This window comes from Spermophilus citellus (genome assembly GCF_964194105.1).
Source record: "Spermophilus citellus genome assembly, chromosome: 10".
Taxonomy (NCBI): domain Eukaryota; kingdom Metazoa; phylum Chordata; class Mammalia; order Rodentia; family Sciuridae; genus Spermophilus; species Spermophilus citellus.
Genome location: NC_138197.1, coordinates 1,908,236 through 1,923,030, shown reverse-complemented (window position 1 = coordinate 1,923,030; position 14,795 = coordinate 1,908,236). Strand labels below are relative to the sequence as shown.

Sequence of the window (14,795 nt, the reverse complement as noted above, 5' to 3'; positions counted from 1 at the left end):
TAGAGTGTTGTTTATCAACAGGCAAGGGTGATTTTTGACAGCTGATAATGTCTACTGATAATGTCTACAAGATTCAAGATTTGAATAAAACTGATAAAAAGGAGTGCCAGCAAATTTCCTTTTTGTTTGTTTTTCTGTAAGGGGGGTGCTGAGCAGTGAAGTCTCCTGGCAGTCAGAGGCCCCACATTCTAGCACCGCCCCTTGCAGTTCCTCAGCTGAGTGACATGGACAATAATGCAGTCTCCAGCTATGGAGCACTCATCAACACCAGGCAGCGAGCTAGGGACATTATCCAGCCACTAATTTTTTTCATTCATTACTTTTCAGTTCTCACCACAACCTGTCAAGGTGGGGTGTGTTAGCACTATTTGCACAGGAGGAGCCTGAGAAGTCAGCTCCAAGTCATACGGGATAAAGATAACAGAGCTGGAATTGCAGTCTAGAACCACTGGTGTCCAAAGACGATGTCTTTTCTGCAGCATCTCACTCAGGCTTTAAATGTCGGAAAGCACAGGCATTTTTAATCAGCTGACTAAACTCACAAGGCTGCAGTTTCCTTGTCCGTAAAATGAATTGAGAAAATTGGGTTGGTCTCTAACTTCCTAAAATCATATAGAAATACTATAAATATTTATATTTATATATATACACACATGTATATATATATATGTGTGTGTGTGTGTGTGTGTGTGTGTGTGTGTGCTATATATAAAATATTATGTATGTGTGTATGTTTGTGTGTGTATATATATTCTATATTCATTTATTTATAATTTTTTTTCTGGTACCGTGGATTGAACCTAGGGGTACTCTACCACCGAGCCATATACCAAGTTCCTTTTATTTTTTTAAATTTTGAGACAAGGTCTTGCTAAGTTGATCAGGCTGGCCTAGAATTTGCAATCCTCCTGCCTTGGCCCCCTGAGTCTCTGGGATAACTGGTGTGGTGTGTACCACCGTGCTGGATGAGGTAACACTTCCTGAATACTTACCATTGGCCAGGTGGTATTCTTAGTGCTTTGGGTATGTTAACTCTTCAGATTCTTACGACAATATGGTAAAGGATGTTCTGTTATTATTCCTGTTTTACAGATGACCAAACCGAGGCAACTAGAGAGTGCAAAGCTTTCCAAGCAAACCTGTCATGCCTCTCAGCAGCCAAGATTCCTCCCCTCTAAATGGAGCTCCAAGTGTCAGTGGGGCTCAAAGTGGGGCCAAAGTCTAAGTTCTCAGGAAGATGAGGTCAGGATAGTGCTGTGCTCCTGGAGACTGAGATGGAGCCGCCATGTACCCTCACATCTTTACTTGGGTGACTGGAGAAGTCATTCATTTCACTACTTTGTAAAGAAATATACTGGGTTCCAATGATAAGAAAAGATGGAGAAAGAGCTTTTCTCAGGTGGGAGAAATTCCACTGATGACCCAGTGTTGACTTTTCTGCTGATCTTAGTTAAAATTTTCAGTGTATGTCTTAAATACTTGTTGGCCCAGTTCTGGATCCATTCATTTATTTCTCTGAAGTTATTGATGACTTAATAACTTGGTTATGAAAGGCCATAAATAAATGAGTAGAAATAAATGAGTTAGTCTAGTGTGTACCCAGCTTGTGCACTGGGGGTTGAAGATAAATGTGCCAAAGGAAGGCCAGGCTTTGCAGCCCTGTGGACAAGGAAGTTATCTGATGAGGCAGCACAGAGAGCAGGTCCCCAGGAGGGTCCAGATGGGCAGAGGACAGCATGTGGCTTCAATCTATCTGGATTATTCTGAAGTAGAGATCAGCTCACACCTCAAGGACAATGGATGTGAGCAGTGATCAGAAGAATCTGGAACTTGGTGGTATTTTCCTTTATCACCAATATTTCTTCTCTGTGAGGTTCCTTTAGTCCAGAGGGAGAGTGATGTGCATGGTGGGGCAAACAGAAATCTGGAAACTTCCTTCCTCCATTTAGTAATAATAGTACACTTCCCAACTCTGTTTTGTAGCTGTAAATGGAAACTGGAGATAACAAGTGTGTTGAATCTCAACTTTTATTTGCCTTGATGTGTCTAAGAAGCAGAAGTTTTGATACATGTGGGATTTCTCGCTCCTTTATTATCCTCTATTTCTGGAAACATTTAAAAATGACTGGGCCATTGGATATCTTTCTTTATTTCCCCTTAAACCAGAGATTGGGACCAGCGATTGGGAAAATGACTGGGCACAGTAGAAAGGGGCTGGTTTTCTTTTTAATGACCCACCTCATGCTTAGCAGCCCCCAGAGAAGGAAAATTATAATGGTACTCTTTATTTTGGACTTATTTGAACCCCTGAGAGTAAACTAAGGGCTCTTGCCAGAAGTTTGTGAAAACCAGACACTGAAGCAAGAAGGGATGGTTTGTTGCATTAATTTTAATGAGAAGAACTAAGCAAATGTAAATACATTCCTCTGTCAGTATTCAAATAGGGGGCCCTTGCTGAGTGAGCTGGATGAACCCTGCTCTAAGGTAATCACATGGGGTTTGCTCGTTACCTCAGGGGGTTACAAGGGATTATGGGCAAAAGGCAGGATTTTACTTTATATTCCACCAGATTTCATATTTAATATTAATGTCGGTGAAAGTTGAGTCGAATGATAGCAAAGGCAAATGACTATCATAACAAACCCGTAGAGCTCCTTCTGGATTCCCAAGCACTTGGGTAGTATGTATGATGTGGGAATGGAGTCCTTAGTACTTTCACTTTATCATCTCCGTCCAATGTGGAGTGTATTTGTATAATAATTTCAAGTTCATTGGCATAATTTTCTAATTACCATGGAGAGTGCCAGATTCTGTGCCATTAAAGGGAAAAATTTCTGGATTCTGAAGATGAACCATAGTATAATTGAAGGGCAAAGAGGAATTTCTTAAAAAGTCATCGATTCTTAGTGTTCAACATAGAAAGCACTTTATACAAATATTTTAACCTTTCCTGTACCCAGATACATTCATAAATGTTCTCAAAAAGACAGAATCAGAAAATGCATGTGTAAGAAGGAGAACATAAAGAAGACAATCAGCCAAGCATATATAAAACTGTTAAGATGTCACAGGTATCTTTAGATATCCCACAGATAGTTCACACTACTAGGTGGGCTAAGCTCATGGTTAAACTACAAAGAAAGAGCCCTCTGTAGATGATTTGGTCTGTGTAGTAGATCTAAGATAATTCAAGGGAAAATGAATTGGTTTGGGAGAACATAATAGTATGGTGGTTTTAAAACATGTATCTACAAATCCTTTGATTCTTCTCTCTTTAAAAGATAGAGGGTAATTTTCCTCTATATGGAATGTGGGCTGAAATTAATGATTCATTTCTAGTGAATAAAATATGGCAGATGTAACAATATATCTTATCAAAACTTAGGTCACAAAAGTGTTGTGACTTTGCTGGTGGGACTGCAAATTGGTGCAACCACTATGGAAAGCAGTATGAGGATTCTTCAAAAAACTTGGAATGGAACCACCTTTTGACCCATCTATCCCACTCGGTTTAAATCCAAAGAACTAAAAATCAGCATACTACAGTGATACAGCCACATCAATGTTTATAGAAGCACAATTCACAATAGTTAAGGTATGGAACCAACCTAGATGTCCTTCAAGTGATAAATGGATAAACAAAATATGGCATATATACACAATGGAATATTACTTAGCCTTAAAGAAGAATGAAATTATGGCATTTTCCGGTAAATGGATGGAGCTGGAGAATATCATGCTAAGTTAAATAAGCCAATACCAAAAAACCAAAGGCCAAATATTTTCTCTGATATGTGGATACTAATTCACAACAAGGGGGATGGGGTGCAGCTTGGGAAGAATAAAGGTACTTTGGATTAGAATGAATTGGACCTTATTACCCTATGTGTATATGTGACTATCTGATTAGTGTGATTCTACATCATGTACAACCAGAAGAATGAGAAGTTATACTCCATCTATGTATGATGTGTCAACATACATTCTACTCTACTATAAAGCATTGTGACTTCCTCCTTGCTGTTTCTCTTGTATCACTTGCTCTGTGGGAATTTGGCTGCCATGTTGTGAGGACAGTCAAGCATCTCTGTGGCAACATCCATGCATTGCCACTGAGTCTGAGGCTTCCTGCCAACATGGAAGTGGGTTCTCCAGTCCAGTCATCTTCCAATGATGGTAACTCTAGCTTACATCTTGACTGCAACCATAAAGTGGACCCTAAGATTCTTATTCAAGGTGAATTTTCAGTTGGCTAAGTCATTTTCAAATTCCTGATCCATAAAAAATTTGAGATACAAATGTTCATTGTTTCAAGCCACTATATAACTATAGGAAACTTACAACTACATATTGGGATTGTGAGCTCTACATATAGAAGGTAATGGAATAGGAATTGGGGAAAGGTAACAAAATGGTGATGCTTACATTTGTACAGTATTTTCACTAAGGAAATTGTTTGTGGTCTTCTGTGTTCCTCCTTGAAAGTATGTAAAAATTAATTCTGGGTCCAACATGCTGATGTTACAGACTGAAGATTGAAGATAAAGATAAAAAATCATGGAGTATAGACAAGAGAAATTCCTACCATCTCACTGAGCCTGCTTTGCAGTACTATTACCTAGTGCCTGATTTGCATCATGATTTAATAAGTGTGATAGTTCTCACATACACCTGCACACACACTAATGGAAAATGCACCTTGGGTCTCCAGGTGCCTGCCATCTCCTAATAACAGCTCCTAGAAACACAAACACCATAGTAAATAATAAATAAGAGTCTCACATTTAGTCTTGTATGCTATATGCATCAGAAAGCAAACCCAAACACAACAAATTCTTACCCTATATACCGCTTCAAAAATCACTTTCAAAATATACAGTGGCTGGCTATGGTAGACTAAGCGGCATCTTAAACATGGTAGGATTCAGGTATTGGATAGCAGGCAGCAAAAGATTGTGATCCTTGTGGAAAGGGGACAAATGAGTGACTCTATATTATCCTTTATTTTCTGCCTACAGGTTCTTTCCCAATTGAAGTGCAAGGAAGTAGGGTCCAAGCAGAGAAGAGCAGGGTTTTTTTTTTTGAGCTGAGGATCTAGAGATGGGAGTTTAGATGTTGCCCAAGTGGCTGGATTTTTAAGGCAGTGGCTCAGAGATAAGGGAACCTAGCAGACAGGGCACCAGACGTCTGTGTAGATGTTTCCCTCAGGTCCTTGGCTGAGGACCAACCTGTGCACAGGGTGAGGTCCACAAAAGCCTTGCAGAGAGCAGCTGTCATGAAGTTGAGAAACAAACGGAGAGATTAAGATCACACTGTGCTGGAAGACATTGGAGGTTAGCCCAGCCAAAATAGAAAGTCAGGTATTTAGTTTGAGGCTTCAGAAGAAGTATGTTTTAGGAATAAGGACAATGTTCTAGAATAATGACCATGCCCTAAAACTAAGCAAAATGAAAATAGTCAAAACAAGTACAAAACCACAACTTATAAAGCTAACTGCCTGACCAGATAACATCCAACACCCCTTATAGAACAATCTAGATTCCCAATAGTGTAAAATTCATAATGCTCAGCATATCACAAAACTACGAGACATGGGGGAGAGTGGGAAAGCATGAGCTACAGACAAAAAAATCAAAGGCAATCTGTAGAAACAAAGCTTGAAATGACTCAGATATCAGAATAAACAGACAGAGGCTTTTAAAATAGCTATAAAATATGCAAAGAATTTAAAAAGAAAGATGGAAGCAATGAGCACACAGTTAAAGAGCTCAGAAACATGAGGACTATATATTTAAAAAAAAGAAAGAAAGAAAGAAAGAAATTCTAGAACCCCAAAGTGTACCATCTGGAAAGAGAAACCTACTTATATTGGTTTAAGGGCAGAACAAAGTGGTAACGAAGTTGAAAAGAGAACAATAACAATTACAGTCTTTAATTTGTAGAACACAGAAAAATAAGGTGAAAAGAACAGAAAAACATGTCAAACTCATGTGAGAAATTAGCATAAAGTAGCCTAACGCAGACATAACTGGAACTCAAGGGGGACAGCAGAGAGACCATAGAAAACAAACGTGCTTAAGGAAACAACCCTAGAATAGTCCCCAAATCTGATTTAAATATCAACCTGGAGACCCGAGAAACTCAGTAAATCTGAGTTAGGAAAAATTCAAAGCAAAGCAAAGCTGACGTAGGAGTCAAACTTCTAAACCTATAGATAAAGGGGAAAAATCTTAAAAAGAAATCAGATTAAAAACAGGTCATATTGTGTTCAGAGAAAGAAAACAAAAATCCTACTGACTTTTCATCAGGGGAAAAAAAAAATGGAGACTAGAAAACAACAGAATACAATTTCTCAAGCGTTGAAAGAAACTTACCATCAAAACACAATTCTAAAACCTGTGAAAATATTGCAGTAAATGAAGCAATATCTGACAGGACTAAATAGGAGAGATAGGAACACCTCATTACAGCTTGAAATGTTATCAACAAATGATAAATAAACTAAAGGGGCTGGGTTTGTGGTTCAGTGGTAGAGCACTTGCCTGGCATGTGTGAGCTACTGGGTTTAATTCTCAGCACCGCATATAAACAAAACAAACAAACAAACAAATAAATAAAATAAAGGTCCATAAGCAACTATAAATAAATAAACTAAAAAGAAAAGAAAAGAATCCACTGGACACAATTTCACTTATTGAATATCACAACTATATTGTGCAGTTGTTTGGGGCAGTATTCAAACTGTTGCCAGAATACACGTTTTTTCCAACTACATATAAAATGTTTACCAAGATAGACCAATTTGAACTGTCGGAAAAAACCTCAATCCATTTCAAAAGACTGAAATTTTACAGATTACTATAAGGTCCAAACTCTTTACCTTAGCCCACATGATCTATAGGGTAGATCAATTGCTTTAGAGGTCCCAATTTTTCATCTCTCCCTGTATCCCTGTTCTTTTCCTTGTCACTTGGCAGTGCTTTGGCCAAAAAGGAGTTGTCTATTTATATACCTGTTTTCTGGGATGGCCTTGTAACTTTCTTTGATCAATCGAGTGTAGCAGGAGTGCCAATGTATCAGTTTTGAGCCTCAAGAAACCTTGCTTGTTTTTGCTGACATTCTTGCCCTCTGTCTTTTCCAGGAAAAAGACATGCTCAGGGTTGCTCATTCATCTCTAGAGGAGATGAGAATTATGTGAAACACAGCCCAGTCTCCTAACTCATCCCAGTTAAGGCTCTCCTGGACCAGCCAACAGCCATCCAACTCCAGATACGTGAGCAAGCCCAGCTAACATGGGTAAAGTTAACTAGCCAATCTTGGTTGACCATGACACATAAAATGAGTCCAAACTAGAGCAGCTGAATTCCACACACTTGTGGGATAAATATTGCTTATTGTTGCATGCCTCCTAGATTTTGTGTGTTTGTTATGCAGCACTGATGTGGCAACGGGTAACAGATACAATCTGGCTTCTGCCTACATCTCTGATTCATATGTTGTAATGCTCCCTGTGGCTTTCTCTCGCTATACTGGCATCTTTGCTGTTTGTCACACAGGTTGGGACTATTCCTTCCTGGGGGACTTTGCACTGTCTGAAATGTTCTTCCTTTAGATATCTACATGAACAAGAATTTTAGACTGGCTAGCTGCTCAGCCCTTGCTTGGAGGAAGTAGCAAGAAGAGGACCATGGAATTAGGATCCCTCCTACTGGGAGGCAACAGTCAGTTCCACTGTAAATGAAGCATGAACACACTGTTTTAGGTACATCCTAGACGATGGACTAATGCCCTCAACTGTACTTTGTACATGTTAATGAACAATAACTGTTCGTTATTCACATTCATATCCTATACCCTTGTGGATCTGTTGGAAATAATTTTTAATCATGAACTGAAAGAAGGGAAGGAGAATTTCTAGTTAAGAGGGACGGTGTAGAAGTATATGGTTTTGCATACCAGCCTCAGGCAAGGTAAAGACAGTTGCTGGAAACACTTGGAGTTTGGCTGAGGTAACCAGCTAGCACCCTGCCCTGGGGGGTGAGGAGAAGAGATGGGGTGAGAGGCAACTGGGACTTGTGTGAATGAGTCTGTTGGGTCTGCACACAATCTTCGGATGACTCAGTGTGAGACCTCCAGACTGCAGACTGCCATGTCTGAGGCCCACCTTGAGCATCCCTAGAAGCTTGCAGCTTCCAGGGCAAGAGGCAGAGCTTCCGGGATCTGTGTGTCCCAAGGACTGAATGTGCACACACTAAAGTAACAACCCCTCCAAGTCAGGGAGAGGGACTGCTGCACATGTTCACACCCTCTTTAATAGGATGCTTTGCCTCCAAAGTGCAGATTGTCATGGCAGGTAACAACCCCAGGATCTCCATTAGGCTCCCTGGTGTCACACACAGCAGTGTACAACGTTTTTTCAAGCAAAAAATTAGTTCACCTACATTCCCAGGATAATGATCATTTACAAAACATCTTAAGGTGAAAATGTAATTTTTTAAAAGGCCATCTAATTCTTGAAGCTATAAAGAACACACAATTCTCCAAAACCTTCCTATCCAGAGATAGTTATTTGATTAGCTGGTATAGACAAAGTTGATGAATAAAATTCCTTTGTAAATCATATCACCTTTGGATTTTATAACACAAAGTTGATTTCCATGGATTTTTCCCTAGACTTCACTGAGTGACTTCCTATTCCTCTATTAAACAGTCCTGGGAAGAGAAGCAAAGAAGCTATGCTAACGCTCCTTTTAATGGCATGGGAAGATGCAGAGGGAGGTACTGTGTCCTGCACCCATGTGATGATGTCAGATAATCCTTCTAAACCTCCTCCAGTTTCAGATGGGGTATAGAGGTATCTCTATACCACATGCCTCACCATTTCTCCACAACTTGTAATTGGTTTCCCACATTGAGTTTGAACTTTGCTTGCAACCCGAGCGTGGATGTAGCCAAGGACCTCTGAGCTCATCTTGTTTAGAGTGGAGACCTTGGAGTCTCTATACTGGAGTGTAGGTTATTCCTGGGCATAGGTATGCATAGATATGCATGTATATATAAATACATACATACGCTATATATGTGTGTATTATGAGAGAACAAATAAATAGAAGATGATGGATCCTGAAAGGAAAGAAGCAAGCAAAGGCATGAGAAGGGAGTGGGAAGGAATTAGCAGGTGTTAATTCCTAGGATGACCCAGACACCCAGCAAAGAAGGCAGTGTGGGGGACAGGACAGGGCTATGCAATTATCTAGATGTTAAAGAATGAACTTGTAACAGTCTCCCTCCTTGAAAGAGAGTGCTGTGAAACGAACCTGGAAGCCCATCAGGGAGCACTTGTCAAGGCATTCAGAGGGAAAACAGAGGCTGGAGGGCACTGATTTGGGCTTTGTCTCCCCTAGGTGCTGGGCTACTATCTTGCCATGAGTAGAGTTATCTCTGAAGTTCTGATGAGCGGTCTCCATAGCATGGCTTAAAAGTACAAGTCCCTACAGGAATCAGCTTCCCAGCATACAAATGCTCAGAGAATGAGAAGAGTCCAGGAAAAACCAACCCTTTAAGCCCTAGAGGATGCTAACAGTCTTCAAAATGATAAGGATCCTAGAAGACTATGCATTGGAGGTTCTTAGATTTGTTTTTTTTTTTTTCCTTTTGGTTGATTTCCTTTATTTTACTTAGGAGCCCTCCAAATTTCTGTAAATGCATTTTGTGGTTGCTCTGAACCATCTGAGGTGAGGGGCAGGGAGGAAGAGTGGTAGAGTGGTAGAGTCCCTGCGCGGGTATAGGCAGAATCAGGACCAACTGAGCTTGGGACGTGACAGATAGCAATGAGAAGAACCTCTAGGGAGAGCTTGAAAGCAAGCCCTCAGGAACTCCTGCTTAGGAAATCCTGGCCAATTACAGGTTTCTCTTGGGTGTCCCTTTGCTTTCTTAACATCCCAAGTTTCAGTGTCATCAGGTTTATTAGAGCAGCTTCTCTGCCTTCATTTGCATTTGAGGAATAATTCAATCTAATTCTTCACCAGCCCTTATGTGTTAGTAAGCTTTTCATTGCTGTAACCAAAATACCTGACCAGAACAACTTAGAGGAGGATAGGTTTATTGGGGATCACATTCTCAGAAGTCTCAGTTCACAGACAGCAGACTCTATTGCTTAAGGCCCAAGGTGAGGCAGGACATCATGGTGGAAGGACATGGTGGGGAAGCACTGCTCGATTCATGGCAGCCAGGAAGCAAAGAAAGGAAGAGGGGACCACAGACCAGATGTACCCTTCCAGGGCACACTTCCAGTGACTCAGCTCCTCCAGCCATGCCCCATCTGCCTATAGTTACCACCCAGTCAGTCCATTCAAACTAGGCTGGACTGATTAGGTTACAGCTCTCAGAATCCAATCATTTCACCTCCAAACATTCCTGCATTAACACAGGATACCTAAATCCACACCATAGTATGCTATATCCCTACTCTATGCCACGTAACTTTTCAGTGCCCTTCCAGTGTGGACTGGGAATCTGCTTGGCCTCTTGACTTTGAACTTGGCCATATGATTTTCTTTGGCCAACAGGATATTTAAGAAATGTCATATAGGCAAATGGTTGAAATGAACTTGCTTCAACAATGGGGCATATTCTTCAACCAGAAAAATGACAGGCACAAGACAAAGGTGCCTCAGTCAAGCTTACCCTAGAATAGAGCCTCTGACAAACCCACAGACATACAAAAAGCTCAGTTGATATAAGCAGAGCCACTAAGTCCAACCCTGGTCAAAATGTCTGAGTCTTGTGGGTGATAAATAAATGTTTAATGTTGGATGCCACTGATGTTTATGATTGTTTGTTACATGGCAAATGCTAACTGATACAAGTGCCTGTAATTCATGTTCCTCTTGTCTTCCAGAGTGATATGTCTAAAATAGAACTCCAGCTATCCTAAAATTATTCTGCCTAAGGACCTTTAAAAACTTCATGTTTGGTACTATTGCTCTATAACATAGTTTAAGGTCTGGTATAATGGTGTCACCTGCTTCACTCTTCTTGCTAAGGATTAAATTGTAATGCATTCCACTGTCATTTATTTTTAAAAAAAAAACCTAATAATAATAATAAACAAAACAACAACAGCAACAACAAAAACCACATCATGTTTGGGCTGAATTGTGCTGCCCCCAAATTCATGACTTTCAGAACCTTGGAATGGGATCTTATTTGGAAGTAATTACAAATGTAATTAGTTCAGATGAAGTTGTATTGGAGCAGGGTGGGCCTGGGACCCAACATGACTGGTTAGGCACACAGGGAGAATGCTACATAAACATGAAGGTCAAAGTTAGGATGATGAATTTATAATCCAAGGAACATCAAAGGTGCCCCGAAAACCACCAGAAGCTAAGACAGAGATAGTCCAGATTTCCCCTCACATCCTTGGAGGGAACTAATTCTGCCAACACCTTCATTTTAGTCTTTTGGACTGGAGAAGTGTGAGACACAATACATTCTTATTAATTATGCTACTCCCCATTATCTGTAGGATAATATTCTTCCCAAAGTATGTGAGTCCTTTCATAAGTTGGTCTTGGCTCTATCTATGGTCTCTCCTTTCTGAATCCCCCTTGACTCAGCCTCACCCTAAGCACCAGCCACACTGAATCATTTTCAGAGCTTCAGTCAGAGACTTTGTCCCTGCTGATCCCTTGGCCTCAAGTGCCCTTCTTGCTACCTTTCATCCCCTGCTGGACCCCAAATCTTTATATCAGTACTTTAGTTTGCTCAAGGTTGGGCATTGCCTCTGACAACTTTCTCCTGATTTTCCAGTCCCAACTGGAAGACGCCCTACTGAGTGTTCTCAAACACTCAACACAGATGTTTCCATCACAGTCCTTAACACAGGATTCTTGTTCATTACACACCTTCATCCTCATCAATAGACTTGAGGAACTTCTTGAAGGCAGTCATATACTGTCTTTGTATTCCTAGTACCCAGCAGAATGCTTGGCACAAAGTGGCTGTGTAAATAATGTTTATGGAAGGAACCTATGTACGCTCACATGCAAATAACCAAACAGATGTGTTCTCGGAATAAAGGAGATACATTCTGCTGGTGAGACAACTGGCAGTTGAATTTGCTTGGAAGCAGAAGCACTCAATTAAAGACCAAACATCATTTCCGTATTCTTCCTCTCCTTCTCTCTCTATAACTACTCAATCTCACATGCTTTACAATGCTTTTAGATGTAAGTGACTGTGAATTATCACTGACGGTAGGCCGAAATCTTTGAGATTGACAGTCTATGTTCCCCATCTCTCAGGAGGAAGAGACTATTATAACTATATTTTTTGCTTACCAAGATAATTGTTAATGGTTATCCTGGAGGGGAAAAAATCTATAAATATCCAACCCTTAATTAAGCCTTAAGCTTACTTTCTTCTTCACTAAGAAAATTCTTTCTGAATGCACAACCATTACACTGACAAAGAGACAAAGCCTGTAGTGAGTTTTTTTCTTTTACCTGTTTAGTCCTCATTTTGGAATCTGACGACAGGTTGTTGTAGGTATAGTGTGCCTGTGTGACTCCACAGAAGAGAACAGCGACTATCCCTGAAATTCAAAAACAGACCAGTCAAAATTAACTTTCTTTCCCATCTAAGTCAGAAGGTAGGGCCCTCCCAGCTGAAAGATAGACTTTGGTGCCAGTAGAGTCAAAACTCTTAATAATGACCACGATAATGAGACCCAGGTCAATCTCACCACCTGCTTCAAACATGAGTCTTGCAGGCTTACACATGAAGGAAGGCACTATGAAGTATTCCTAACAAAAATGAAAAGCAGATTCCTCTTGGAGATAAAGGTCTCCCTGGTCATGAGTTGGAAAGTTATCTTGGAAACACATGAACAAAAGACACTGTAGTCACCTCTGGGCTTCTTGTAGCCAGTGCCAATTACTTTGCTGAATTTTATGTTAAATATTGATATCTTCTCTCAGACATTTGCTTTCTACTGTGTACCTTGGGGAGCCTGAAAAAGGTCCTATCATGCCATAATTTAATATTAAAAGCCATGAGTCACAAGCCTAAGCCAACAAGGGTTTTGTGGCTCCTGCCAATGCTCCTACTTGCCAAGCAAGAGAGAGAAGTCCTATGTGTTCCTTCGCCTTTTTGGCAAAGCTGGGTGCCCTGTCTTTCGGCAGCTGAGTATTCTCAGGCACACCCCTGTCCACCACCCCGCAAGACCCACACTCCTTGAAAGTAAGCTGGTTGTTTTTATGAGCTTCCCAGCAGCAGCGGGCCATCAGCTAGCTGTAGGGTTCATTTCTTAAATTGCATTCTACTCAGCTTTTAATACTGTAGAAGACAGTGTGCACTAGATGGTTCTTGGGTACACAGGGATAGCAGTGATGAGACAAAATGTGATTTGTCCCAGGAATTGTTACTCTCTCTGTTTTTTCCCCCTTGGCTGTATTGGGGAAGTGGTGGAAGCCATGTTCCCTTTTGGATTCAAGATTAGATTAATGGTGGGAAATTGGGCCTAGAAGAGGGCTTTGGAAAAGATGCAAGAAACAAGTATTCCTCAACTCAGACCAAGGGGATTGGATTTAATTTTAAACAGAGGAATCTTGCCATCTAAAAACACTCATAAATTAAATGCTGATGATTCTTAAGAGCACAGAGATGTGTGAAGTGAATACTGACATTTCAAATAAATCTGCAATAAAGAATTTTCAAGAAATGAGCTTATCTTTTATTGTAAACTGTATGCATCTATTTACATGTTGGTTATTTTTCAAGTCAGCATTGGATAAAATATTGCTAAGACATATTTACATAATACAAACACATAGACATTTACATTACTTATTTGCTCCTAATACCATGCTTCCAAATTTTAGATAAAAGAATAAAAATAAGTAGGAAGTACATATTCAGTAAACATTTCTAGAGATTTCAGTTTCTTAGCATCTCTTATAAATTCTAAGGAAAAAAATCTTATAAAATATTATATTTCCCTCTTCACAGAATTTCTATTAAAAAATACTGGGGAAACTTTGGGGGGTACTGAAGCACTTTAAATACTTTAAGGGACTAGGAGGATTACCATGTGCCTTGTTTTGATAGCAAATGTTTCCCTTTGTTTTAAAATGTAATTTATCTACCTCTGTCAACTGTGTTCAAAGTCTTCTAGATGAGGGTTGCTGACCTTCTCACTGCTGCGGAACTGTTTTGACTACATATTGATCTGTGAAGAGGTAGAGAATGCAAGGGCAGGTTTGCAGGGTGGTGAGTAACTTTGTTCTGAGATCTGAGAATAAGGATGAATGTTCTCTCTGATATGCAGATGCTGACTCACAATAGGTAGGGTTGTGGGGGTAGTGGAGGTTCACCAGATTGGACTGGGGCAGGGGAAGGGAGGAGGGATGGGGAATGGGAAAGACAGTAGAATGAATCAGACATCACTTTCCTGTGTTCATCTATGAATATACGACCAATATAACTCCACATCATGTAGAACCATAAGAATGGGGAGTTATACTCCATGTATGTATAGTGTGTCAAAATGTGTTCTATTATTCTGTATAACTAAAGTGAACAAAATAAAAAACTTAAAAAAATGAAAGAAGAGATCACCAGAGTTGCAGAGGGAAGAGGAGGGCTGAATAGGTACTGTGGGCTGAACTAGGCTGGCTGCATTTACATCTTCCTTTTTCTTTTCTTTCTTTTTTTTTTAGATACACATGACAGTAGGGTGTATTCTGACATATTATGCGTACATGGGGTGCAACCCATTCTAGTTAGGATCC

At 40.2% G+C, this 14,795-nt stretch overlaps 1 protein-coding gene across 1 annotated transcript in view; it reads right to left on the bottom strand.

Moving 5' to 3' along the window:
• LOC308659059 (sodium/hydrogen exchanger 9-like) overlaps positions 1–14,795 on the bottom strand; it is a gene marked incomplete at its 5' end in the record, with an annotated part of 115,094 nt that overhangs the window by 67,966 nt on the left and 32,333 nt on the right. Inside the window, one exon of the mRNA XM_081312055.1 lies at positions 12,510–12,598. Within this exon, the coding sequence (XP_081168181.1) occupies positions 12,510–12,598 (89 nt within the window). The remainder of the gene's footprint in view (positions 1–12,509; positions 12,599–14,795) is intronic.